The sequence below is a fragment of the Geotrypetes seraphini genome, chromosome 1 (assembly GCF_902459505.1).
Source record: "Geotrypetes seraphini chromosome 1, aGeoSer1.1, whole genome shotgun sequence".
In the NCBI taxonomy this organism is placed as follows: Eukaryota; Metazoa; Chordata; class Amphibia; order Gymnophiona; family Dermophiidae; genus Geotrypetes; species Geotrypetes seraphini.
The window spans coordinates 365,940,573-365,968,309 of NC_047084.1; the positions used below are offsets into that span (position 1 = coordinate 365,940,573).

The following is a 27,737-nucleotide window of genomic DNA, read 5'->3' on the forward strand; positions in this document are numbered from 1 at the left end:
TGAACTATGCATTATTTAATCTTTCTATTGATAGACTACCCCATCTATATCTTGAGGCAATTTACAGCATACTGGATCAAAATGTACAATTTGGATGTTGGGGTTAGTAATAAACATCTTGAATTACTCTGAGCAATGGAAGTCTCCAAGAAAATGTACAGTAAACCACATCTGGTTCCCAGAGGAAAAGCAGGAAACAAACAACGAAGGTGACTGATTGGTGTTCAATGTCATTTGTTGAATAAAATGACCCGACATGATTTTGTTTCGGCCCAACAAAGGGTCTGCCTCAGGAGTCTGGTTATAAAAGTAAGAAGAAAATGAACATGTAGGTACACAATCTTCTGTTCCTTGTTCTATAGTCCAATATACATATACTTGATGGTGAAAATAACCATAAGCATAAACAAAGTAGAATGAAGCAGCGGATGGTGGCCACAGGGAAAATTATGTGTTTTAGCCATAATGGCCTGCCTCAGGAGTCAGAATCCTTGTAAAGAATTTTGTACCACAAAGATTTTCGGCCTTGCAATTGTGATTATTGAGGTAAAAGTATGATAAAAAAAAAAAAGTATCATAAAACAAGTGTGTCAGCTGAGCATAATGGCAGCTTTTGGAAATTACAGGAAATTGCGTGAAACAACAAATCATCACTCAGACTGTTATTTTTGCATGACAAAGATTGCTGGATTCACAAAATCAAAAATTGTGTATCCTGATTGCCGCTTTCCCTTCCAGGGTCTCTTGGAAGGCCCATAATGCCATTTGAATGGCTCTCAGCTCCTATCTGTTGATAGGCCATATTATTTGAATAGGCTCCCAGTGGGCCTGGGTCGGATGACCTTTGCTGTAAAAACTAGCAACTGTAGTTAGGATCATCCTGCTGCTATACGGAGAGGCAATCCTTTGGATGGTGTCACTGGCCATAGCCACCATTGCAAACTCTGACAGGCTTCCCATGTCCACTCCAAAGACATCTGAAGGGAGTCCATCTGCAATGACCAACGGGACAATAGTGTACTCTGGAGAGGTTGGAGATTAACTTTCACCCATCTTTCCTCTCTATTGTTGCCACCATAGATCCCCAAAACTGGAGCTAATGTCATGCCATTGGGGCTGTTCCAACTGAAACTGGCTTGAATATTACCTTAGACCAATCAATATTCAATATGTAAATAAATGGTTTCTAAGGTACTCAGTAAATATCTTATGTCACCTTAATAAATGTTTTCAATAATTTTCTAGTCTGTTTAATAGACCTCAGAACCACCACTCCTCCGTCCCACCGAAGTGTAATCACGGGGAGATGCAAGTGGTTCACTCCTCACCGGTCTATTTAATTTAAATTTTATATCATTCCTCCAATTTTTATACTTAAATTTACTTATCTTAGTAATGGCGAACTATCAGTTCTCACGGTAGACTGGCGGTAAGACCCGACATGTTTCACAATTGTTTTTTCAGTAAGACCCGACATGTTTCAATTGTGAAACATGTCGGTTACCGCCAGTCTATCGTGAGAACTGATAGTTCGCCATTACTAAGATAAGTAAATTTAAGCATAAGAATTGGAGGAATGATATAAAATTTAAATTAAATAGACCGTTGAGGAGTGCACAACTTGCATCTCCCCGTGATTACACTTCGGTGGGACGGAGGAGTGGTGGTTCTGAGGTCTATTAAACAGACTAGAAAATTATTGAAAACATTTATTAAGGTGACATAAGACGTTTACTGAGTACCTTAGAAACCATTTATTTACATATTGATGCCATTGGGGCTGGCATTGCCAGAATCTCTAAAATCTGCCACCTCAACTTTTATTTGTGAGTCTCCAGAAGACATGTCCCTCTGCCATATTGAATATAATCCCCAAGTACTCCAGAAATAGTGAGGGATACAGATGGCTCTTCTAGAAATTGATAATCCAGCCCAGCTCCTGCAAGAGGTGGACTACTTGTGAAACTGCCTTGTGGCTCTCTGCCTGGGACACAGCTCTGAAGAGCTAGTCATTCAAATACAGATAAACCTGAATCCTGGCTCTGTGCAAATGTGCTGCTGCCACCACCATTACATACCTTGGTAAATGTGCGTGGCACCATTGCTAGTTCAAACAATAACATAGTAAATGATGGCAGATAAAGTGGGAGCACTGAGAACTGAAAATATCTCTCCAGTACATAGAATCTGAGAAACCTTCTGTGAGCCAGAGAAAAATATGAAAATAAGCTTATGTCAGATCCAGAGAAGCCAGATATTCCCCCAGAGCAACCGAGGCAATCCTACTGTCACCATACAGAATTTGGGTACTTTTAAGGCTGCGTTGACTGACTTGAGATCCAGAATTGGTCTCTGGTCATCCAATTCTTCCTGAGCCTGATTTAGCCTTTGGCCGTTGTACCATTGCTCACGCTCTGACTGCTTTCTCCAGCCTCTCTGCCGGGGAGTCTATGAAAAAGTCTCAAGGGGAATGAAAAAATTTGAGCTTGTACCCCTCTCAAATGATGTCCATCACCCACTGGTTTGTGCAAATCTGTTCCCAGGGCTCCTGATAATCTGCCAGTTTCCCCCATATATGGGAGAGATTGGAGAGAGATTTGGCATCATTGGAACTTTTTGGAATTAGATGCCGATTGGGCACTTAATGCGTTGGAGCATTTGATGCAGGGTTTTGCCCAGAGACACCAAACCTCTGCCTAACAGCTTGAAATGACCTCTGCAAAGGGAAGTTTGCCAAATACTGCCAAAACTGCCTGTAGCCTCGAAATGAGCCACGGCTTGACCCTCAAGGCGCACTTGGCTAGCTATCTGGGAAAGACTTAGGATGTCTGTCCATTACACTGGTCATGAGGTTGTTTAGCCCTTTGCCAAAAAATATCTGCCCCTTAAAGGGCAGTTTTCTCATTGTGGCTTTAGAAGCTAAATCTCCTGCCTTTTTTCTGATCAAAAGCATCCTTCAGTTGGAAACGGAATAAGCAGACTCTTTACTCATGATTCGAAACACATCATACATGGCATCTGCGACATAATCCACCCCTGACAAAACCGTCTGGGGTAGGTGCTCGCTTCCGAAACTGGAGCCTTTTATGGCAGGCACATTCAACAAAGGAAGCTGCTACCGCTGCCTTAATACCCAAAGCCTCAAAATGCCTTTTGAGAATCGGATCCAGTTTGTGGTCCTGTGCATTCTTTATCACCACGCCTCCTTCAGTGGGAAGAGAAGTACACTTTGTACCTGTGCCACCAAGGAATCCACCTTAGACAGCACAAACAGCGTCTGGAAATCGGGAGCCATGGGATAGAGCTTAGTTATTACCCTATTCCTTTGCAAGGACTCCTCTGGCATTTCCCAATGCTCCATCAGAATGCGCTGGAAAAAGTGTGAACTTGGTCTTGGAGCTGCTCAGTAGTGAGTGCTGTGTCGAGGCAGTTTGCAGAACCTCTAAACCTAGTATCGCACAGAAAGACTGCATTGATCTCATTTAAGTTGGCTGGCTTAAGGAGCCTCTACATTGTTGGATCCTCTCTTTGGTCTAAGGCTGCTACAGCCATATAGCTGTACTCATTCCCATGAGAACCTGTGTCTCTTACAGAGGAAGCACTTCTAGAGAGGAAAGGCATAGATTCAGATCCCAACACATCCCAGTTCTTCTCTGACTGGACCCCATGTTCCCGGAGACCCTTTTCCTGTAAAGGAGTCAGAGTCTGGAGGGATAAACCGTCTTGCATGCTAACCGGCACTTTTGCTTTGCTGGTGGTGCTGGATTGAAATAAAAGAGATCTATAGAAGGGATTTAGTCCTACTTCTTGAGCTTTCTGTGTCTCTGAGCCTCTGGAGAGTCTTGGGGAGCTAAGCCCACTATTCCCCCCCCCCCCCACACACACACACACTCATGTGCTGCAGTACAAGATGCACGGGTTCTCCTCAGGCACCCATCCAGCACAAAATTGTCATGAAACAGTGATTAAATCCACCTGACTAGAGCCAAGGGGAGGCTTTTAAAATAACATCGGAAAATCCAAGATGACTACTGTGGCATAAATTCCCGGGGAGCAAACATAATCACCCAAAAAATTCAAAAACAGGATTTTAGGGGAGGGGAACCCTCATGGAAGCCCCCCAAACTCTCAAAAAAACCCATATCAACTCCACCTTGATATCTCTCATAGAAAGTAGAGAGCTATACTCATTTTACTGCCATGTGCTGTTGTCGGCATCGACTCACTTTAGCTGGATAAAAGAAAAGCTTTTCTGCCTCAGACAAACAAGCAGGATTTCCAAAGGCTTGTCTCTTCTGGCCGCTTTTTACACAGGCTGAAACAGTCTGAAAACCCTCTACCCCATTAGTCTCCACACAATTCTTTGGAGGAGGATGCAACCAGCACCCACATGGTCTCCCAACCAATGCAGAGCACAAATACAACTCTTTGTTCAAAACCAGGTGACCAGATTCCCATGGACCGAATCCAGAGCCGATCCAAGAGATAGGGCAGGCTGGTCAGAATACTAACAGTTATGATATGATATGTTTATAGTCTACTAACTCCCAACTATTGGGTTCAAAGTGGATTAACAAAAAAAGAGTGTACGTCTCACAAACATAATGAAATTACACTGAAATATATTAAAAGAAACCAAGTCAAAAATATGATCTCTCAAAAAACTATCCCTCCTCCCCCCCTTTTACTAAGCTGTGGTAGAGGTTTCTACCATGGCCCGCAGCGCTAAATGCTCTGATGATGCTCCAGGGCTCATAGAATTCTTATAAGTATCAGAGCAGCATTGGAGCATTTAATGCTTTAGACCACAGTAGAAACCTCTACCACAGCTTAATAAAAGAGAGCCTAAGGGGCTTATAATAATAATAATAATAATAATTTAAAAAAAGTTCAAAAAGTGGCCTAAGTCTGTACTTGGATGATCAAAAAAACAGATCGTCCAAGTACCGATAGTCAAAGCTGGTTTTATTTATTTATTTTAAAAAAAATAACTTTTAGATGTATCTAAAAACCAGTTTAGGTCTTTACCCTGCCTCTGAACGCCTAGAGCAAAAAGAGGTGCTTTTTGAGGAGGGGAAAAGGTGGGAGGTGGGCCGACTAAAAAGGGTTGACAGGTTGCCAGATGGAACTTATACGTTTTGACTTACACCAAGTCAAAACAGCTCAGCAGTCCTGGCAACCTGTCCACCCCGCACCGCAACAGTCACGGCAGGAGTGATGCCTAATTTCTCCTGCCACGATCCTTGTTAACCTCTCGGAGAGATGCCCAATCTCTCCTGATGGCACAATTCCCCCCACCCCCCGAACCAGCAGGAGGGATCCCAAGCCTTCCTGCCGAAATCACCCCCCCCCCCCCCCACTCGAATACCGGCAGGAGGAAGCCCAAGCCCTAGAAGGCCTGGAATTGGGCATTTGGAACTTTGGGAGATTTTTTGGTCGGGAATGTGTTGTAGAGATAGACGTAGTGGCAGTCTGGGTGAGTAGACTGCTGAACGTGGAGGTAGGCCATTCTAAAAAAAAAAAAAAAGCCTCATTTTGGATGTTTTTTTAAGAATGGACATTTCCCTGCTGCCTACTTTCATTGTCTAGTGACTTAGGCCAAAAGGGGACTTAGATAGGTTTTTTTTTTAATTATGTCCCTCCATATCTTTTAACTTTTTTCTGAAAAGATAAATATATGGACATGGTCCTTAATTCAATAAATAATGAACACCAGATCTGAACTGCTTGATAATGAAAGCTGAGTTGCAAATATTTTTTTATATTTCACTCTAAAAAAAGAAGGGAAATATAGCAACCTAGAATCTCCAGCTCAAGAAGAAGTTGGGGAAAGAGGAAAAGAAAATAAACCAATCAAATGCTCTGGACAAATCCTGGCAAACATCTTATATACAAAACAAGCAAGAGTAAAAGAAAGGGTAAAGGGGATGGGACTTGATATACTGCTTTTTCTATGTGGTTTATACAATCAAAGCGGTTTACATATTTTAGAAAGATACTTATTTTGTACCTGGGACAATGACGTATTAAGTGCCCGGAGTCACAAGGAGCTGCAGTAGGAATTGAACTCACAACCTCAGGGTGCTGAGGCAGCTGCTCTAACCACCGGTAACCAATACAATTTGGGCAAACAGGGAGTAGCACGATCAAATCTTTTTTGGCCAGATATCAACTTTGCTGCAGTATTTTGCATAACTTGTTATGCATATAAGTATACACTTACCCACAAAAGTTCCAGCAGGGTGCCCAAATACTATTTGGTAAGTGAGCATGTAAGTGGCAAAATGTATAAATAGAAGGGGGGACAAACACATGGGCAGAGTATAGGCACAGCTCCCACTTATGTGTGCAACTAACACAATATTTGTTGTGCGTGCCCTTGCTAGTTATACCAGATCGATAACAGGTTACCTAGTATTCTATAATAGAATTGGGCACCCAGATGCTGTTATAAAATAGGATCTCACCACTCAGGGTGCTTAAATGGAGCCACCCAGTTATACAGGGTGAGGCAAAAAAAAGGAACACCCTAGAATTTTTTTGCTGTTTTCTCAGCAACCGCTTGGAATTTCAACATGATAGTTTACAGCTTTATTTGTTGCTACTATCTACATTTATGTGCTGAGTGGAATCAGTATGATGGTATGTGATGATCTTAAGGAGATCAATCAGGTTGAAAAGGTGATGGCGAAAGCTAGAAGGATACTAGAGTGCATAGGTAGAGGTATGGCCAGTAGGAACAAGGAGGTATTGATGCACCTGTATAAGACTCTGGTGAGACCTCATTTAGAATATTGTGTGCAATTTTTGACGATCGCACCTTCAAAAAGATATAAAGAGGATGGAGTTGGTCCAGAGGAAGGCTACTAAATGGTTGACTGTCTACATCGTAAGGCACATGGAGAAAAGACTTAAAGATCTCAATATGTATACTTTGGAGGAAAGATGGGAGAGGGGAGATATAATTTAAATTCCTTCATAGCTAAATGCATATGAGGCAAGTCTCTTTCATTTGAAAGGAAACTCTAGAATGATAAGGCATAGGATGAGGTCAAGAGGTGATAGGCTCAAGCCTAATTACTCAGGAGTAATCCAAGGAAATACTTTCTTTCTTTTTTTTTTTTTAGTTCAAATATTTAGATTCTTTTGATGTAGCATTGATTGTATTTATGATTATTGTGCCTGACTTGGACCTGTACTTTCTTTACAGAAAAGGTGGTAGATGCATGGAACAGTCTCCCAGTAGAGTTGGTGGAGACAAAGACTGTCTGAATTCAAGAAAGTGTGGGACAGGCACATGGGATCTCTTAGGGAGTGGATGCTGCAGATGGGCAGACTGGATGGGCCATTTGGTCTTTATCTGCCATCATGTTTCTATGTTAAACATGGTGATTTTTGCACATTCAAAAATGTTTGCACTGTAAAACTACCATTATTTAGGGGAAGAAACCAATAGGGTACCACTTAGGGCTCCTTTTATGAAGCCGTGTTAGCTGTTTAACGAGCGTAATAGCGCGCGCTAGTTTGCCGACCGCGCTAGCAGCTACCACCTCCTCTTGAGCAGGCGGTAGTTTTTCAGCTAGCGCACGCTAAAAGGTTGCATGCAATAAAGCCATTAACGCGGCTTCGTAAAAGGAGCTCTTAATGTTAATGATGTCACAGTAATGTAGATGCCTATCATACGCTCCATCCAAACTGTAAACAATTACTGAACTAAAGGAAGTGCTGCAGATGAGGTGCAACAACCTACCATAGGGACTGATGGACAAAGGTCTCTGTCAAAGCTGGGGGTGGTACATCGAGCATTCACTGTGAATGCAAATTTCTGACACATTTCTAATTGCATCATTTGAATGACGTTAGTTTACTGAGTTTTAGCTTGAACATTTTTAATGTGCAAAATTTGCTAGACAATAATACTAAAATGTCAGTAGCATCAATGTATCTTAAGAAACTAAGAATTTTAAAGCTCTGCTAATTCAACCATTAACCTTAAGTACTATATAGCTTTCTACTTCTTCCATTATGCAAGATTGTATTGATGACTTTGAATTGTGACCTCTTCGCTGATTGTCCAGCGCTTCTTGTTGTAAACCGCCTCAAACTTTCATGGTATATAAGAATAAAATTATTATTATTAAGATAATTAAATGTTTAATATCTCTAGGGAGTTCATTTTTTTGCCCCCTTACTGTACATTTTATCAAATTTCTAACAGATGATTTTCTTCTTATTCTTTGGCCTCCCACATAGCTGAGCGCTCAATTCAGACTTTAATGCTGTAGAACCTTACAACATGGGATATCAACAGCGATATGCCTGCGATACTACAATTGATGATGCATAGCAGACTATATTGTCACATAATGGTCCATTTTCAGTGCTAGCACTGAGCCCTGACAACTCACCAGTTTATGGTTCTACCAGCAGTCTATATGAAAAAAATATAAGCTTTATAGTTCCTAACTCCGTTTCATAAGTGATATTCTTGTGAGTATATGCAAAAGCTTCTTGGTTTATGAATAATGTAACAGCCTGCATTCTCAACTACATTTTATACTTTATTGTGATATTCTTATCTCTGAAAATGGGAAGGCACAGTTGAAAAAAAACACACAAACCCTAAATAAATTTGAAGCTCTTTGAGCAATGGCAAATGTTAGAAGTATGAAAAATAGCTTATAATTACCTCTGTTGAGGGAGGCTGAGCTGTTTATATCTCCTGTAATGAAGGAAGACTCTGACTGTTTTCGAACTGTATCATTCCACATCCTGCGAATTCGGCTCTGGTAGAAGACAAACAGAAGGGGGAGGGGGGAATTAAACCACAACTGCCAATGAATTATTAACAAACACGTGCTAATTTTTTATACTATTTTTCTTTTACAAACAGAATAACATTCATTCATGGCTGAAAACGTGTGGGAAACAATGGTACTAATAACAAAACATCTGAAAATTTAGAAGAATCAAAGACTGGTGCGGTTTCAAGAATAATTGGTAGCAAAAGGAAATGTTAAATTTGTTGAAGAAAATATTAAATTACAGTTGTTCAGCAGAAGTGCTATATGCTGTCATATGGGGGTGGGGGTATTGGCAGGACGTTAAATCTAAATTAAACTCTCAAAGCAGAAATCTGCTTCTCAGGCTGGATAGGGCTAGATTGGTGAAGAAACAACTTTCATAGCTCTCAAAATACAGAGTAGCACAGTAAATCACGGCAGATAAAGACCTGAACAGTCCATCCAGTCTGTCCATTAGTGATACTCATTTAAAAAATACATGGTTTGATTAACTTGTCTCTTCACTGATACTTCTGGGCCGTAGTCTGTAAAGTCTGATATTGTCCTAGGTTCCAAATGCTGAAGTTGACGTCCAAGCTCACTTCAGCCTATCCAACCATCCCGTTGTTTGCAGGATATCTACCGTAAAGTCTGGCAAGCAACATCCTCATGTTCCATATTAGTGGAGTTCACATTTATGCCCATCCTACACTGAATCACCATAAATGGGACACAGACCGTGCAGGTCTGTCCAATACCGGCCTTAGTTCTTTACTTTGCATCCTTCATTTTCTAATTAGAGAAAATCTTGGTCGTCGCCCAGTGGCATGGCAACAATCAAATGTATTTTCATAGGAAAATGTTTTATGCACAGAAATTGACTGATTATTGCACATTCTCTATGTCAGGAAAATGGTAAAACCAGAGGACATAATTTGAGGTTGAGGGGTGGGAGACTCAAGAGCAATGTAAGGAAATTCTTCTTACGGAGAGGGTGGTGGATGCCTGGAATGCACTCCTGAGAGAAGAAAACGGTGACGGAGTTCAAAAAAGCGTGGGTTGAACACAGAGGATCTAGAATCAGAAAATAATAGTAAGTATTGAAGAACTAAGGCCAGTACGGGGCAGACTTGCATGGTCTGTGTCTTTTTATGGCTGTTTGGGGGAGGATGGGCTGGGGAGATCTTCAATGGCTGGGAGGGTATAGATCAGGGGTCTCAAAGTCCCTCCTTGAGGGCCGCAATCCAGTCGGGTTTTCAGGATTTCCCCAATGAATATGCATGAGATCTATGTGCATGCACTGCTTTCAATGCATATTCATTGGGGAAATCCTGAAAACCCAACTGGATTGCGGCCCTCAAGGAGGGACTTTGAGATCCCTGGTGTAGATGGACTGGAGTGAGCATTGGCAGCGACTTCAGTAGTTGGAACCTAAGAACAGTACCAGGCAGAGCTTTGGATTCTTGCCCAGAAATAGATAAGAAGAAGAAGGGGAGAAAAAAAAAAATCCAACAAATTTTTAGATTGAATCAGGTTGGGCAGACTAGATGGACCATTTGAGTCTTTATCTGCCGTCATCTACTATGTTACTATGTTACTGTCAGCAAAAGCAAAGGACTGTGTTAACATTACACATGTTTTTACTCAAATATGCTATATAGGTTTGAGCATGTAGGATTAGGTTAGATGAGGCACCTACCTATATGTGGAGTTTTGGTAACTCAAAATGGCAGAAAGCAGTCATAACCAGTAGAATGGAGAGGACTAATGGGGCCATGACCTGGCCAACAATTTGTAAAATATAGCTTTAGCAGGTGGAGAATTTGGGGGCATAGTGAGAGATATTTTTTTCTGACCTCTCCATACAGGAAGCTGTTTCTATGCCCCTGAAAGCAGTAACAGATTTAACTCCCCCGTTTCCTTTATTACAAAATAGTAGTGAGGTTTTTAGTGCCATCCGTGGCGGTAATAGCTCCACACTCATAGGAATTCCTATGAGAGTTGGAGCTGTTACCATCGTGGCCTGCATTAAAAAAACGTACTGTGGTTTTGTAAAAGGGAAGTGGGGGCGGGGAGGGGGGGGTTAAATATGTACCTCAGAGCAGAATAATAATAAAAGTAAAATTTATTTTGTACGTTTTCTCTGATTGTCATGGCAAACCCCACAGAGAGAAAAAAATCTGTCTGATCTCTTTGGTAACTAAATTACCCCCCTTTTACAAAACTGTAGCATAGTTTTTAACGCTGGTCGCGGAAGTAACAGCTTCAATGCTCATAGAATTCCTATGAGCGTTGGAGTTGTTACTGCTGCAGCCGGCACTACGGTTTTGTAAAAAGGAAGGGGGTTAATAAAAAGGCTTCTAAAACAGAATTGGCTTCAACTTGCATCATGCCTCCTGATCTTTTCTTACCTTCCCCCTATGATCCTCTATTTAAATTTGTAAACTTTCCCTCCTAATTATTGCCTCACGTGATTTGTTTTGACTTTGTCTGTTATGTTTTTATCCTTCCTATGAATTATTTTCAATATTGTAAACTGCTTGGATTTCTCTGGAAAATTTTTGCGGTATATCAAATAAATTGAACTTCGACTAGTGACCTTAATAGTGATATTTCCGGAATCCACTGGATTGCAGAACCAGAGGCAGCATGATTTTATTTATTTATTTCATTTTATTTCTTCCATTTGTGTGTCGCACATACCTATACAAGCTCTAGGCGACATTACAGAGGAAGGGGTTAGAAAAGGGTAAGGAGGACTATGGAGGGCAGGAAGGAGTGGAGAGGAGAGAAGCATGTGGATTATTTCATAGAAATTCCTAACTTTACAGATAGGAGCACCTTCTATGTAAATGATATCTAAATGAATTAAAGTAATATGTAAAAAGGAATAGAAGGGAGGAACTGTTAAACAACAGAATTCAGGGAAATTCAATTAATAAAATAAAAAGAATAAGGGTACAAACAATGGAATAAAATTTAAAATAATTCATAAACTGGGAAAAAAAAATCAAATAAGTTTGACAGAAGTCCAATTTCCTGAAGCAGCTCTTTTGCCTCAGCATATTCTACTAGTGGTAGTTCATGTCAGACAACATCTAATTTTCTTTTAGTAATGGGTGACTACAAAGTTGTATCAAGGAGAGCACTAGATGTGGTATACTCAGAGTTTAGCAAAGCCTTTGACATGGTTCGGCATAGATGATTTATAAATAAAATGAGTACCCTCAGTATGAGCCCTAAAGTGACTGACTGGGTTATAAACTGGATGGGTAGAAAGCAACCAAGGGTGGTGGTAAATGCAAGTATATTAGACATGAAAACTATTAGTTATAGGGGATTTTAATTTGCCCTTAAGTTCCACATAAATAGCATACATACTTTGTTTATAAATACCATGGATAATCTTGAATTTAATCAAAGATTTGTTCCCAGGAGCCCAAATGGTCGATTGCAGTAGATCGCAAAGGCAACGCGATCTTGTTCCCTGAGCCAGGCCAGGCGCATACAAGCGCCAGACCCACAAGACTTCACCTCCGACGTCAATTCTGACATTGGAGAAGAAGTTCTGGGCCAGCCAATCGCTGCCTGGCTGGCCTGGAACTTCCTCTTCGACATCTGAATTGATCACAGAGGTGAAGCTTGTGGGCCTGGCGCTTGTACACGCCAGGCCTGGCTCGGGGAAGCAGAAAGAAATCGGCGTGGTGTCTTAGGGGGGGAAGAGGGGGGTTGCAGGGGAGAGAAAAAGAATCGGGGAAGTGGAAAAATCGGCGCGATGGCTTGGGGTGGGCAGGGGGGAAAGAGACAGAAAGGCAGACAGAAAGAAAGACAGAAATAAAGAGGGGGCAGGGGGAGAGAGAAAGAAAGACAGACAGAAAGAAAAGGGGAGGGGGCAGAAAGAAAAAAAGACAGAAAGATAGAAATATTGGATTTACAGAAGAAGGAAGTTCAACTAGAGACTCATGAAATCACCAGATAAAAAGGTAGGAAAAATTATTTTATTTTCAATTTAGTGATTAAAATGTGTCTGTTTTGAGAATTTATATCTGCTATCTATATTTTACACTATGACCCCCTTCTACTAAACCAAGATAGTGGTTTTTAGTGTCAGAAGCTGCGAGGGGCATTCAGCGCAGCTCCCTGCACTAAAAACCGCTATCACAGCTTAGTAAAAGGAGAGGGGGTATATTTGTCTATGTTTGTATAGTTGTTACTGAGGTGACATTGCATATTTTAAAGTCATCTGCCTTGACCTCTGAAAAGAACCCCGAATACAAATGATAATTAACACTTTCTCTGCGTACAGTGTGCTTTGTGTTTTTTAAAATTTTATTGTTGGTAGATCATTTTGACTTGGTCATTTTAAAAGTAACTCGCAAGCCAAAAATGTGTGGGCACCCATGAGTTAGGGAATACCTTGGATATAGTGTTTGTTTCTCCTGGATTGGGTGGTAATTGGGTTTCCTTTACAACTACTCCTGTATCACGGTCAGATCATTTTTCTTTTCATTTCCTACTCTTTTGCTGTTAATTCTTCTTTGGATAATCAAAATAGTCATGAACAGAAAATTGAGGTTAACAGGTTAAAACAGCAATTATCAGATCTGAACTTAAAAACAGCAGTATCTTCCTTTATGCCCACAAAATCAGATTTTCAGCTAGTAAAGGATACATGGTTTAATGCATTACAAATGTATTACATGGTATAATACATTACAAATGATGGCAGATAATTTAATGGAAACTAATATAATACTGAATAGGTAAACTACATTTAGAAATAAGTGGTACCATCAAGGCTTGCTGCTATTACAGTGACAATTACGCCAGTTAGAGGGAAAATGGCGTAAGAATCCTTCATTAGAACTTAAGAGACAAATACAGAGCTGCTAGGAAATTGCGAGACTATATTAATAAGAAACTTGATGCAGCAGACAATAACAATTTCATTGATCCCCCTTCTCTACTCGGTGCAATATTCCACTATTGACCAGGGAAGCACGCAGGTCCAGTTAGGAAATGCAGATATAGAGTTAGCCTTCCGTTTGTTGCCAGTTTATCCAGACTCATCCGGCCTGTTGGGCTTTCACATAGGCAAAGAATTCTGTTATGATAAATGTATATCCATGGGCTGCTCCATTTCATGTCAATATTTCGAACAATTCAACACTTTTGTACATTGGGTGTTAGAACAGATAAAAGGAAACCATCTGTGCCATTCACTACCTATTCATCACAAAAGGGAAGACAAAATGCGAGGCAGTTCCGTAAGCATTCCAGTCTATTGCTAGGTATTTCAAAAAATGGTGGGCCCAGTAGCATCCCTTTTTTTTCTGGGAACTGAGTTAGATGCCATTCAACAGCTATCCCATTGCCAAATGACCAACTGGACAGACTTCAGGAATAAATCCACATATTTGCAGGGGCACAAAAGGTCACTTTGAGACAATTTCAGTCTCTATTGGGGGCCACATTCTCAAGCCGATTAGTGATGGCAATGGTGGGTATAAAAAAGAACAATCATTTCATTAGAACAACAACCAGTATAAGGGAAGACCAGTAGGTTTGAGACATCTTCCTAGGTTTCTTTAATGGGTGAGCCTTCTGGCAGACCCCCCCCCCCTCACCACCACCACACACACACACACTCACACTCACACACTAATAATGAAGAGCTATAAGATGCCTGTGGGGAACACAACTTTGGTGTTTCTATAAGGATTGCCTGGTTCTCAGAGCAATGACCAGATAACTGGCATATGATGGGCACCACAATGGATATCACATTTTTGAAGCTGTTTCCTATAATGGTAGCTTTAAGCATACAAGTGCCACAGTTGACTAACAGATCAGACAATAAAGTGGTGGTGGAGATAATAAACAGGTTGTTCACAAAAATCCCTTATATCATTGCCTTGTTGAGGGAGATGGTCCTTATATACATGCACTTCAATATAACATTTAGGGCATCACACATCTCAGGGATCCAGAATGATATAGCAGATGCCTTTTCTCATTTTAAGTTTGCAGATTTCAATTGCTGGGCCTTTACCACTTACTGCACAGAACCCCAGTCTCCTTTGTAGTTTGTAAGTTTGCCCCTCCCCCAGATGCCTGGGTCCTGATATTTGAGAACCTATCTGCTGCCACCAGAAGAAAGTATTTGGGAGTGTGGTAGAGATTCCCGTCATTCTTCCAAGACCAAAACTTTATTTGCAGTGTGCCAGGAAGTCTTTTTTCAACATCAAGTGTGTAGACCAAAGACTTCAATTCTGACATCGGAGAGGAAGTTCAGGGCCAGCCTGGTTGGCCTGGAACTTCCTCTCTGACATCTGAATTGACGACGGAGGTGAAGGCTTGTGGGCCTGGCGTTTGTACATGCCAGGTTTGGCTCAGGGAAGCAGAAAGCAATCGGCGTGGTGGCTTAGGGGGGGAGGAGGGGGTGGCAGGGAGAGAGAAAAAGAATCGGGGAAGTGGAGAAATCGGCGCGATGGCTTGGGGTGGGCAGGGGGAGAGAGACAGAAAGGCAGACAGGGGGAGAGAGACCTGGTCTTACATCATTCCATGCCGCATATGGTAGGGGGAAAAAAAGACAGTGTTGTAGAGAAGACCAGGCATAAGATTAATAAGTTGATGTATAAATTCTTGCAGGCTATGAGGTTGACAAGCTTCATACACAATCTACTAGTCGAGACTTGCCCAGGCCTATACCAGCCAATCAAATACATCTTTTGGACATCAGGCTTGATATATTCCTGAGTAATGTGATGCCATTTATAGGGCTCCCCACCAAATACAGAACTAGCTATGGCTATCTCTAAGCAGTAGCCTAGTAAGTGAGATGTCATTGTAGTGGACAAAGGCAGCTAGAGAGAAAGCCAAATGACAACAGGTGAAACAACAAAGGGGAGGCCACTAGTTTTGTATAGGCGCCAGGGCCTGACAGTGCACTGGTAACTGAAAAGATTGAGAGAGCCACCAAGACCCTATCCCATCTTGGATGGTCGTGGCAGGGTTTGGGGGGGGGGAATGGAAGTTTGGCAAGTAGTGAAGGAACCAGACAAACTTGCAACAGTCATTTGGGTGAAGAGACACTCTGTGGAAGAAAACCTGCTTGAACGGCGGTACCTGTAAAAACATTTGAATGGCAACATGCAAGTGTGTTATTTATTGATCACCAAAAGTGCATGGCTCCTCCTCCACTCATTTGCAAATTACTAGGAAGCACAGGTATTTTAAAGGTTATATCTCTTTGTTAGTGCCAATTATTACCAAGTTGAACAGATGTGATTTGTTGATACTAAACGTCGCATTGTAACTGTATCGGGGTCATATTAATAAATTCCACATTTCAGAAGAATTTGTGTGAATATTTTATCTTAATAAAGGATAAGGGTCTGGGAAAAAGAGGAGGGGTAGGAGAACGGGGTGGGTGGAAGTCTGCACCTACCTCAATTGTGAGTGATCAAGGCTATGTTAGGCTTCAGTGCAGCATTGAAAAATGAACTTGCAGAGCTATTGTTAGTAACTTCTAATTTATGTTTAAAATCCATCATGGTACCAAAATACTGGAGGGTAGCCAATGTAATGCTGATTTTTAAAAAGGGTTCCAGATGTGATCTAGGAAATTATAGATCAGTGAATCTGACATCAGTGTCGGGCAAAAAAGGATAAAGGATAAAACGACTGAACATATACATAAGCATGGATTTAGTCAAGGGAAATCTTGTCTCACCAATCTACTACATTTTTTTGAAAGGGTGAATGAACATGTGGGTAAAGGTGAGCTGGTCGATATTGTGTATTTGGATTTTCAAAAGGCATTTAACAAAGTATCTCATGAAAGACTTCTGAGAAAATTAGAAACTCATGGGATAGGAGGTAGTATCCTGTTATGGATTAAGAACTGGTTGAAAGATACAAAAGAGAGACTAGGTTTAAATGGTCAATGTTCTCAAAGGAGAATGGTAAATAGTGGAGTTCTTCGGACTTTGCTGGGACCGCTGATTTTTAACATATTTATCAATGATGTAGAGATGGGAATAACTAGTGAGAAAATTACATTTACTGATGATACAAAGTTGCTCAAAGATGTTAAGTCACAAGAGGATTGTGAAAAATTGCAAGAGGACCTTGTGAGACTGGGAGACTGGGTATCAAAATGGCAGATGAAATTTAATGTCAGCTTGATGAACCTTGGGTGTGTCCCAGGATGGCAACTCTTATGTTCTTATGATCTGCAGCCTTGTAATTGGACCCTATAACCATATGCTAATCAGTTTCGCACATTGTAATGATACTGTGCTAACAGATTAGCACAGAACATGCCTACTCTCTGTAACTACCCCGCCCCCAGTGCTAAAAAAATAAAATCTATTTCCAATCACAAAATTACCACAGGACGCCTAAGTGCACATCAAGGTAAGGCCTTTTTTGCTATGGTAAGCATGCATTACTGCTCCCCGCAACTCAGTAAGGAATGGAAAAGGTCAAAAAAGGACAAAAACTGGAAAAAGCACAACACAGGTGCCATAAAGCGGTAAAAGGGGCCAAAAGAGACTACGAGGAAAAAACAGCCAAGGAGGTGAAAAACTTCAAGCCATTCTTTCGATATATTAAGGGGAAACGACCCGCAAAAGAAGCGGTGGGGCCGTTGGATAATCATGGAATAAAGGGAGTGCTAAAGGAGGACAAAGCCATCGCTGATAAACTGAACACATTTTTTTCGTCTGTATTTACCAAAGAAGATATACACAACATACCGGAACCCAACAGGCTATACGGTGGAGACGAAGACGGGAAACTGACAAGGTTGATGGTCAGTCTAGAAGAAGTATGCAGACAGATTGATAGGCTTAAGAGCGACAAATCCCTGGGCCTGGATGGCATCCATCCGAGGGTCATTAAGGAACTGAAAGGGACTATAGCTGAACTGCTTCAACTAATAGCCAATCTATCTGTCGATCAGATCGGGAAGGATTCCAGAAGACTGGAAGGTGGTAATGTTACACCGATCTTCAAAAAAGGTTTGAGGGGAGATCCAGGAAACTACAGACTGCTGAGTCTGACCTCGGTACCAGGAAAGATGGTAGAGGCGCTGATAAAGGACCGCATCATTGATCACTTTGACGGACACAATCTGATGAGGACCAGTCAGCACAGCTTCAGCAAAGGACGATCTTGCTTGGCGAACTTGTTGCACTTCTTTGAGGGGGAAAAACAGGCAGATAGACAAGGGTGGCCCGGTCGACATTGTATATCTGGATTTTTAGAAGGCGTTCCACAAGGTTCCGCATGAACGACTACTTCGAAAAATTGAGAGCCATGGAATAGAGGGTGAAATACTCACGTGGATTAAAAACTGGCTAGCTGATAGGAAACAGAAAGTGGGGGTAAATGGACAAACTTGGACAGGAAGAGTGTCATCAGTGGGGTGCCACAGGGCTCGGTGCCTGGATCCATGCTCAATATATTCATAAACGATCTGGAAATGGGTACGACGAGCGAGGTGATTAAATTTGCAGACGATAAGAAGTTATTTAGAGTGTCATCAGCGGGGTGCCGCAGGGCTCAGTGCTTGGACCCATGCTCTTCAACATATTCATAAATGATCTGGAAATAGGTACGACGAGTGAGGTGATTAAATTTGCAGACGATACGAAGTTATTCAGAGTAGTGAAGACAAAGGGGGATTGTGAAGATCTGCAACGAGACATAACCACGTTTGAGAAATGGGCAGCAACATGGCAAAGTGTAAGGTAATGCATGTCGGTATCAAAAATCCCATACACGAATACAAGATGTCCAGGGCAGGAAAAACGAAAAAACTTCTACTCTAAACTCATTGGCACTGAAAAACCAGACACTAAAAAACTCTTTGAAATCGTAAGAAACCTCACCGACACCAAACCATTTCTCGCCACCCAAGGAAACCAAACTCCCACAGCCACCCAATTAGCGGACTATTTCAAACACAAAATCATCACAACCAGATCCACATTCAACAATTCACGAATCAACTTAGAAGAAATACAAATCAATCCCACAATAGATGAAGCAATCCCAGCAGACAGGATCTGGACAACCTTCCCAAAGATTCAATGATCAGACGTGGACAGGCTTTACAAAAAATACAGCAAATCCTCATGTGACCTGAACAACTGTCCCCCATACTTACTAACTACTGCCTCCACCAAATTTAAAACCAACCTCACACTATGGCTTCAAACTACACTAAGGGAAGGTCATTTCCCACCGGAACTAGGAGAAATCATAATTACTCCTATCCTAAAAGATCCCAAAGGTCCAATAGACAATCCTACAAACTACAGACCAATCGCCTCAATCCCACTATATATCAAACTAACAGAAGGCCTAGTCGCACAATATCTCTCCAACTTCCTTGAAGACCATCACACTGGCTACCAATAAAAGCAAGATCCCAATTCAAAGTCTACTGTCTACTATACAAAGTAACACACGGAACAGCACCCAGCTACCTAAACAAAAGACTACACCGTAATCTCTTACACAGATTAAGGAGTACTCAAAACCTATTCGCTTACCCTCCTCTCAAAGGTACACGACGCATGAAACTATACGACAGCCTTTTAGCTACACAGGCAGCAAAAATTGACACTACCATTTCCAATCTACTGATCAAATTAATAGACATAAAAGAATTCCGAAAAGAAATCAAAACTCATCTCTTCAAAAAATACTTTCCATCATCTTAACCTCAACATAGCACTAGAATATACACACACGAACACCCCACCATAACTATACCTAATCATTGTACAACTCTCTTCATCAACCTACTATTCATCTACCATGAACTCTAAATTTCTCCTGGAAACTTCCAGTCTAACAATTGTTACTTGATACATTCCTGATTCTATGTACTGTAATATTCCAGAAATTGTCCAGTCTCTTAAATTGTAATCCGCTTAGAACCGCAAGGCACAAGCGGAATAGAAATCTGTAATGTAATGTAATGTAATGTAATGTACTTGGAGAGACCCTCCAGGAAAGAGACCTGGGAGTACTGGTTGACAAGTCAATGAAGCCGTCTGTGCAATGTGTGGCGGCAGCAAAAAGGACAAACAGAATGCTAGGAATGATTAAGAAGAGGATCACAAAAAGATCGGAGAAGGTTATCATGCCGCTGTACAGGGCCATGGTACGCCCTCACCTGGAATACTGCATCTAGCACTGGTCGCCATACATGTAAAAGGACACGGTACTACTTGTAGGGTCCAGAGAAAAGTGACTAAAATGGTTAAGGGGTTGGAGAAGTTGTTGTACAGTGAGAGATTAGGGAAGCTGGGCCTCTTGTCCCTTGAAAAGAGGAGACTGAGAGGAGACATGATCGAACATTCAAGATAAGGAAGGGAATAGACTTATTAGATAAAGACAGGTTGCTCACCCTCTCCAAGGTAGGGAGAATGAGAGGGCACTTTCTATAATTGAAAGGGGATAGATTCTGTACAAACATAAGGAAGTTCTTCTTCACCCAGAGAGTGGTAGAGAACTGGAATGCTCTTCTGGAATCTGTTATAAGGGAAAACACCCTCAGGGATTCAAGACAAGGTTGGCCAAGTTCCTGCTGAACCAGAACGAACACAGGTAGGGTTGCTCTCAGTTAGGGCACAGGTTTTTGACCTTTGGTGCCGCTGCGTGAGTGGCATTTCTTATGACACCTAGATAAGGCAGAGATGTCAGATAGATGATGGACTGGCAAATGCTGGCCATTTACTGTTGCTGGGAGATTTCTGGCAGTCATTTGTAATGGCAATTACAAAACTAGTCTCTTTGAGATAGCGCTTTTTTTTTTTTTTTTTCTTCTTTGCAGCATTCAGGGTGGAAGAAGTAGTGGCGATGTCTAAAAGTAAGACAGGGAAATCAGATATATTTAACATATCTTTAATCAGAGTATATCCTCCATCTGATAACCTACTATTAAAAACAGACTGAGAGGGGGCTGGTGAGTAGATGATAGTAAAAGGACCCCAAAGTATTGCACAAAGGCATGCTAACCAATTTAGCGTGCAATAACTGATTTAGCACGCGCTAATCTTTTGTACGCACTAAATTGGTTAGCGTGCCTTAGTAAAAAGACCCCTTATTGCCTTTTGATGGTGAGGCCAAAAAGAGGTTGAACATTTTCTGCGAAGACATTTGTCTATTATTGCACAGTAACAATTTCAGTTCTTATATTTTTCTGTTGGGGTCAATGTGGCAGGACAAGTAGGGTTCTGGAATATATTCTGTTTATATTGGAGCTCTGGAACACATTGAGGCCAATATTAAGAGCAATTTAAGTGGGCAGGAAGCTCTCCTGTCCACTTAAATAACTTGCTGCTGCCTAAGTAGAGATATTCAGTGGTACTTAACCAGAGAGTGCTGCTGAATATCCCCCTCAGACTGTCCAAATAAAAAGTAGGAGGTCTGGGTAGCGTTGGTGGTAGCACTGGGAAAGAGCCCCGGGTTATGCAGATGCCGACATTGAATATCAGGTCAGCACCTGCATAACAATTTTTTAAAAGCCCCTCCCCCACCCTCCGATTTCCACGTAGGCCTCCAGGTCTACCTATGTACCTGGTGGTCCAGCGGGGATCTTTGAGGGCAGGATTGTTGCCCCCCATGCTCATAACATAACATAATAAATTCACTTATATATTGCAGTAACCTCTCAGTTCAACACGGTTAACAACAATGAAGAGTATGTACAAGCAACTTGTATTATAATCACACTTAGAAGGATTTGTCAAATAAGTATGTCTCTAGCATTTTTCTAAAGGAAAGATAGGAGTTGGAGTTTGTTATCTGGACAGAAAAGGGTTTATCCCATGATCCAGCTTGAAAAGATAAAATTCTATGGAAAAATCTTTTAATATTTTGTATAATCTTTTATAGTAGGAAATGTAAATAATCTAAAATGCTGTGAAAAACATTTTCTATTAGTAAATTTAAAGTGATCAATAATATAATCAGGTATAAGGCCAAACAATGTCTTGTAACAGGTACAACCTAACCATATGAGAGGTTGAAGCAACCATTTTGAATAGCTGCCATGAGGGGACAGGAGCAAGGGGGCTGCACTCCTACTGGACTACCTGGTAAACAGGTAGACTCAGGGGGCCTATTTGGACATTGGGGGAGGGGAGATAAATTAGGACAGAGGGGAAAGAAGGAGGGACTTGGTACACTGGGAGGGAGGGGGGTTAAGAATGCCTTTGGAGAGGGGGTAGGGAGGGGATTTTCTAAAAAATAGTTATGCGGTCCCTGTCCGATATTCAATCATGTGAACCTGGATGAATATTGGCCAGACCCGCATATGATCTGGCAGCCTGCCCGCTCATACCTCGCCCCTAAAATTCAGAGTCAGTGCCCAGACATGGGCTAGCACTGAATATTGGGGACTAATACAACCGGTGATGGTAAGTACTGTATGTACTCGAATATAAGTTGATCCGAATACAAGTTGAGACCCCCATTTTCTCCTAAAAAAGGAGGAAAAATGGTTGACTTGAATATAAGTTGGCAACTTAATAGTCAAGTATCCTGCCCTGTCAAGCTCTGCACCCAGCCCCTCTCTTTGCCAGGCTCTGCACCCAGGCACTGGCCCAAATATAAACCGGTACCCCAATTTTTGGGCCAATTTTTTGGCCCCAAAATCCTAGTTTATATTTGCGTATACAGTATACGGTATGTAAATAAACTCTGACCACACCAGCTGAATATTAAGGGAATTCTCTTTATATTGGGGTTGCCACTAATGTCACAGAGTCGATTCTCTTGGATACTGTTATCCAGCATACTGGCAGATATATATTTGGCTCTTTTGCTTCACTGTTTAAGCCTGGGCTGAGCATGTTGCAGAAGAGCAGGTAGTAAAATTTTTATTTTGATATTCTTCCAGGAGGGCAAACTGCCTTTATTGTGGGCCATTTGTTCATTTTATGCAAAAATATTTGAATTTATCTGAGCTGGAAAATAACTTGTCTTGTTGTGTGGTTGTTCAGTCAAAGGGTAAGTTGCTTTCTGTGGTCCAGCAGAAGATTTGGGCACTGGCACACCTAGACGTACTTAGTGTTCATCCAGATGGCTATGGCTGGAACAGATGGTCCTGTGAGTTGTTTATTGGTGTCATCAGAAAAGATGTAGACATGGTGTCACAATTTGCTGGTACAATAACTATTCTGAGGCTAAAAGAAAGGTGTCACATAGTACTTTGCAAAATTGCAGTCTTAAGAGATAAAATCACCACTCTGGATCTTTGTCAATTGCCACAAACTGAGGACAGTTAACACATTTGCTGCATCTGGTTTGGGATATTTGTAAGGATGTTGTTATTATTTTAGTGGTATTCATTTGTCAAATATTAGAACTAATTTATTTAACAAAACCTTTAAGGCAGCGTTAGAACGTTTTAAGTTAAATTTCCTTGGATTTGGCTCATGTCTCTTTCATTAGTAGCTCAAGGTGAATTTCACGCAGGTACACCAGGTACTTCCCTGTCCCTAAACAGCTTACAATCTAAAAGGACAAGTCTAAAACTGAGCTTATATCGTTACGAGGGCTAGGCACACAATACATCACGTAAGTAAGTACATTTCAAGTTATTCTACAATGTGGACTAAGGGCCTCGTCTATCAAACTGCGCTAGCAGTTTTTAGCACAGAGAGCCGCGCTGAATGGCCCGCGCTGCTCCCGATGCTCATAGGAACCCTATGAGCATTGGGAGCAGTGCGGTCCATTCAGCGCAGCTCACCACGCTAAAAACTGCTAGCGCAGTTTGATAGAAGAGGCTCTAAATGTAAATATACAATATTCTTTTTTTAAAAAAAATTTTACAGGTACTGAACAAAAATCAAGGAAATGATGTAACTGATATAAAAACTTCACATGAATATTATTCATGACACCTGTAAAATAAAAATAAATAATGAGTAAATACTGTGTACTTAACTTTTGGCACACCCCATATAAAGGCACGTCTAAGTGCTATTGCGTGTAACTGTAAGGGGAAGGGGGGGAATATATGTAGGCTGAGCTTGGAAGATGCCACTTACATATGTAATTTACATCATACTGTTAAGTTATGTGTATTCCAAAATAAAAAGCTATATAAAGGATCTATACTCATAAAAATATATTAAATAAATGAAAAGTGCTCAGTAAATGATATAATAATAATAATAATTACTTTATTCTTTTATACCGCCATAACCAAAAGTTCTAGGCGGTTTACACTAAAAAGAGCTGGACGATCAGCGAAATACAATAATAAAGTAAAAAAATGCAAATATTTTTAAAACTGAATTTCAATAATAAAACACCATCCCAAAAGGTAATGGTTACCTGTGATGTCAGAATTGGTTTCACACCTGCTATAAATGACTTAATCTGATGTTGCTGTCTACACTCCGAGTGGAGTGGTTAGCTTTGGGACCTGTGCAGTTTTCTACTGGTCTACAGCCTTTATTCAGTTTGTTAAATGTATTGATTGTTATCTTTTTAAATATTTTTAAAAAAATAATTATATAAATTTATTTCATTTTTTTATTTTATTCCTTTTTTTTTTCTAGGGGTTGTTTTTCTTCCTCCTGAAGAAGCAATTTTTGTGTAGAGGAAGAGGGATTTATCCTTGTTTCTTTTGGATTGTGTATTTGCGTCTTTTGGATATTATTTGATGGATTTTCAATGGACACTATTTGGGGAATTGAAGAAATTGGCAATGTTCACCACTTCCAGCTGTGCCTGCTGTGCTCACATCGAGGATTACCATCAGGACGCTAATTTGAGATAAATCTCTTTTTACTTGCTTTTGAGAACAGTTTTGGGTTTTTGTTTTTACTATTTTAGGGTTTGGTAGGGAGATGGTGCTGTGATGTGGCAGATGTAACCATTACCTTTTGGGATGGTGTATATCATTTACTGAGCACTTTTCATTTATTTAATATATTTTTATGAGTATAGATCCTTTATATAGCTTTTTGTTTTGCTCTATTTGAAGGGATCTAGAGTAGCTTTTCTGTATAGTTTTCCTGATTTTTTTTGTATATGTGTATTCCATACCACACTTAAGCATGCCCAGTTACACCTGCCATTAACATGGTGCAAATGTGTGTGTCTACATTTGGATGTACCAGTGCAAGCTTATGTTAGTATTGTGTAACACTATCCAGATGCCCGTGTGCTGTTACAGATTAGGCATGCCCTGTGCAGCATTGGGGCTCCTACAAGGGGTCATCCATTTATAGCAGGGCTGCCCAAGTCCGGTCCTCGAGATCTACTGGCAGGCCAGGTTTTTAGGATATCCACAATGAATATGCAAGAGAAAGATTTGCCTGTACTGCCTTCTTGGTATGCAAATTGCTCTCATGCATATTTGTTGTGGATATCCTGAAAACCTGGCCTTCCAGTAGATCTCAAGGACCAGACTTGGGCAGCCCTGATTAATAGGATTGCCTCTTAAGATTGTACCAAGGCAATGAACATAGTACCATATCAAATGGCAGCAGATAAAAAAAACCTCTCTACCCAACAAGACGGTCAAGATTGCATCTGGCACTCTGCGCAGGTTCCAGTTCTTTGTGACTAAACACTGGCATCATAAACAGGGCAGTTGTTAACCTTGTTAACCTCATATAGGGAGTTATAAGATGCAATCTTGGAACAAAATACCATGATCTGTTAGTTTCAGCCCTACGAATGTTTCCACTTCTCCACTGCAACTAGCATCATCTATTCAATAACGTCAACTTTACGATTCTTTAACGCTTTGTTTCAGGGACTAACTTTTCCACGCAGCCTTTTCAGCACTTCAAATAGTAAATTTGGTTAATTGTTTGTCCAGTTGGTACAAGTTCATAATGAATAATCCCTCTGATATCAAAAATGGTTAGCAACATCGTTTTGACTCTTGATTTGGACTGGCAAAACTTTTTTTGGTCATGGAGAATTGGCTGACTTCCATTGTGCACATTGACACTTTGTTTCAGGGTCGTATTGGTTGTATTCATCACCACTGATAACACGGCTGAAAACATTGTCTTGCGCCAAAACATCTTGGCAATCTTTGACTCTCCTTTGTTTTTGTTCATTGGTGAGTAGAGAATGACAAGGAGACAAATTTTTCCCCGTCCCTGGGGGAACTCATTTTTCACATCCTGTCAAGTTCTTTTCCTGTCCCATTCCTGAAAGCTCTGCCCCCATCTTCACAAGTTTCAAACACTTCAAAATCATAAGTTTGATTTATTAGCACTTGGACGTCCCTGCTATTAGGACTGTATGGTTGTAATCCGCTTAGTTTTTAGGCAGACTATAAGTCTTTTAATTAAATAATAAATTTAAATATTTGCAATAATATATTATTGGTAAATGATTATAATTAATACAGTATATTATTGCTAATATTTTAATTTTTACTTAATACTTGTCTTTTGCCTTGTTATTTTAAGAAGTGTATAAAGTAGATTACAATACAAATGTCAAAGCATGAATATACTATAACAAAAATGGGTCATCGGATGACGTTTACCATTCATAATGGTAGTGAATAGTACAAATTTTATTAACACCACTTATAGATGCCCTAGCTTGCTACTAGTTTTTCCATACTGTATCTACAGATGTATCTACACAGTATCTACAGATGCCTCAATTCATTCATGTAAGACATCTGTCTCTACCACAAACTGCAACAAACTCTTATTCTTTCACAGAAATCTCTCACCATTAAACTCGCTAAAACTGAAAACAAAACCAAGAGCCCCTTTATAGTGTCAAACAAGTGCTGCTAATTTCTCACAAGGCCAACTGAATCTGAATGGGCCAGTCATGGAGAAGTATTCAATAAAGCACAATTCACTGTCCCAAAATGTAACTTTGCAATTAGCAACTATGAATTCATTTTGGATTTCAGTCTTATTAGTAACTTTTTTCCAAATCTGAGCTCAAGACAACTTAGGCAAGCATAAATATCAATGTAATCAGGATAAAAGCACAGATCAGTTTTAGACTCATTTGAACCCTTATCAAAAAAATAACTTCTAACAAGTAAACACAGTTCCTTACCTAGTATATGTTCTCAGAGGATAGCACAATATAAATCCTCATACATTAATCACATGGAGGCCCAGACAGGAACTTTTCTCCAGGACTGAATACAGAGCTTTTGAGTTCTCAATTGCGTATGTCTGCCTCTTCATGTCTGTTGCTGTCACATATGACCACATTAGTCCCTTATAAGCTTCACTAAAGTAAAACTCCTCAGGGAGGTGAGAGGATATTTAAGGATTTATATCCTTCTGTCTTTGGAGGAAATGCTACAGGTAAGTAAATTTATTTTCTCTGAGGGAAGTCAGGATGCTAAAATCCTCACAACATTCAACTCCCAAGACATAGGCTGCCTTCAACAGAGAGAAGGGAATTAAATAACCAGTGGCATAGTAACTGGAAGACATCTTAACTGTTTCTGGCACCAAGAAGCCTTATATGTTATTTGTTTATGCCTTTGTTTAAAAGTAGCCTGGAGCTAAAAGAAATGGGCCTTGGAAAACTGTCTGGCTAAACCTACTGTCGCATCAGGAATTGCGTTCTCTTGCAGTACGAGTTTCCAAGTTTATTCGTCATTTGATATACCCATTGATAAAAAAAAAAAAAAAAAAAATCTAAATGGTTTACAGTTGAGAAATATGCATTAAAAGGTAAATAAAAATAAACCAAATAAAAGGAATTGTAAATAAAATCATGGGGGGAAATACATAACAAATATACTAAATAGAACAGAAGGAGAAGGGGGGGGGGGGGGCGAGAGAGGTTAAAAAAACACATTGAGACAGAAAATAAGATAAAATTAATTAATTAATTTATTTTTATAGCCCGTTCTCCCCAGAAGCTCAGAACGGGTTACAATAAAATACAAATAAAAATTAGGTACTTGGA

At 40.5% G+C, this 27,737-nt stretch overlaps 1 protein-coding gene across 24 annotated transcripts in view; it reads right to left on the reverse strand.

The window, feature by feature from the left end:
* The window catches only part of ADGRL3 (adhesion G protein-coupled receptor L3), a 1,804,713-nt gene that overhangs the window by 38,721 nt on the left and 1,738,255 nt on the right, over nt 1–27,737 (reverse strand). For all 24 annotated transcript variants that reach the window (XM_033915103.1, XM_033915068.1, XM_033915049.1 and 21 more), the window contains one exon: nt 8,690–8,786. In XM_033915103.1, the coding sequence (XP_033770994.1) occupies nt 8,690–8,786 (97 nt within the window). The remainder of the gene's footprint in view (nt 1–8,689; nt 8,787–27,737) is intronic.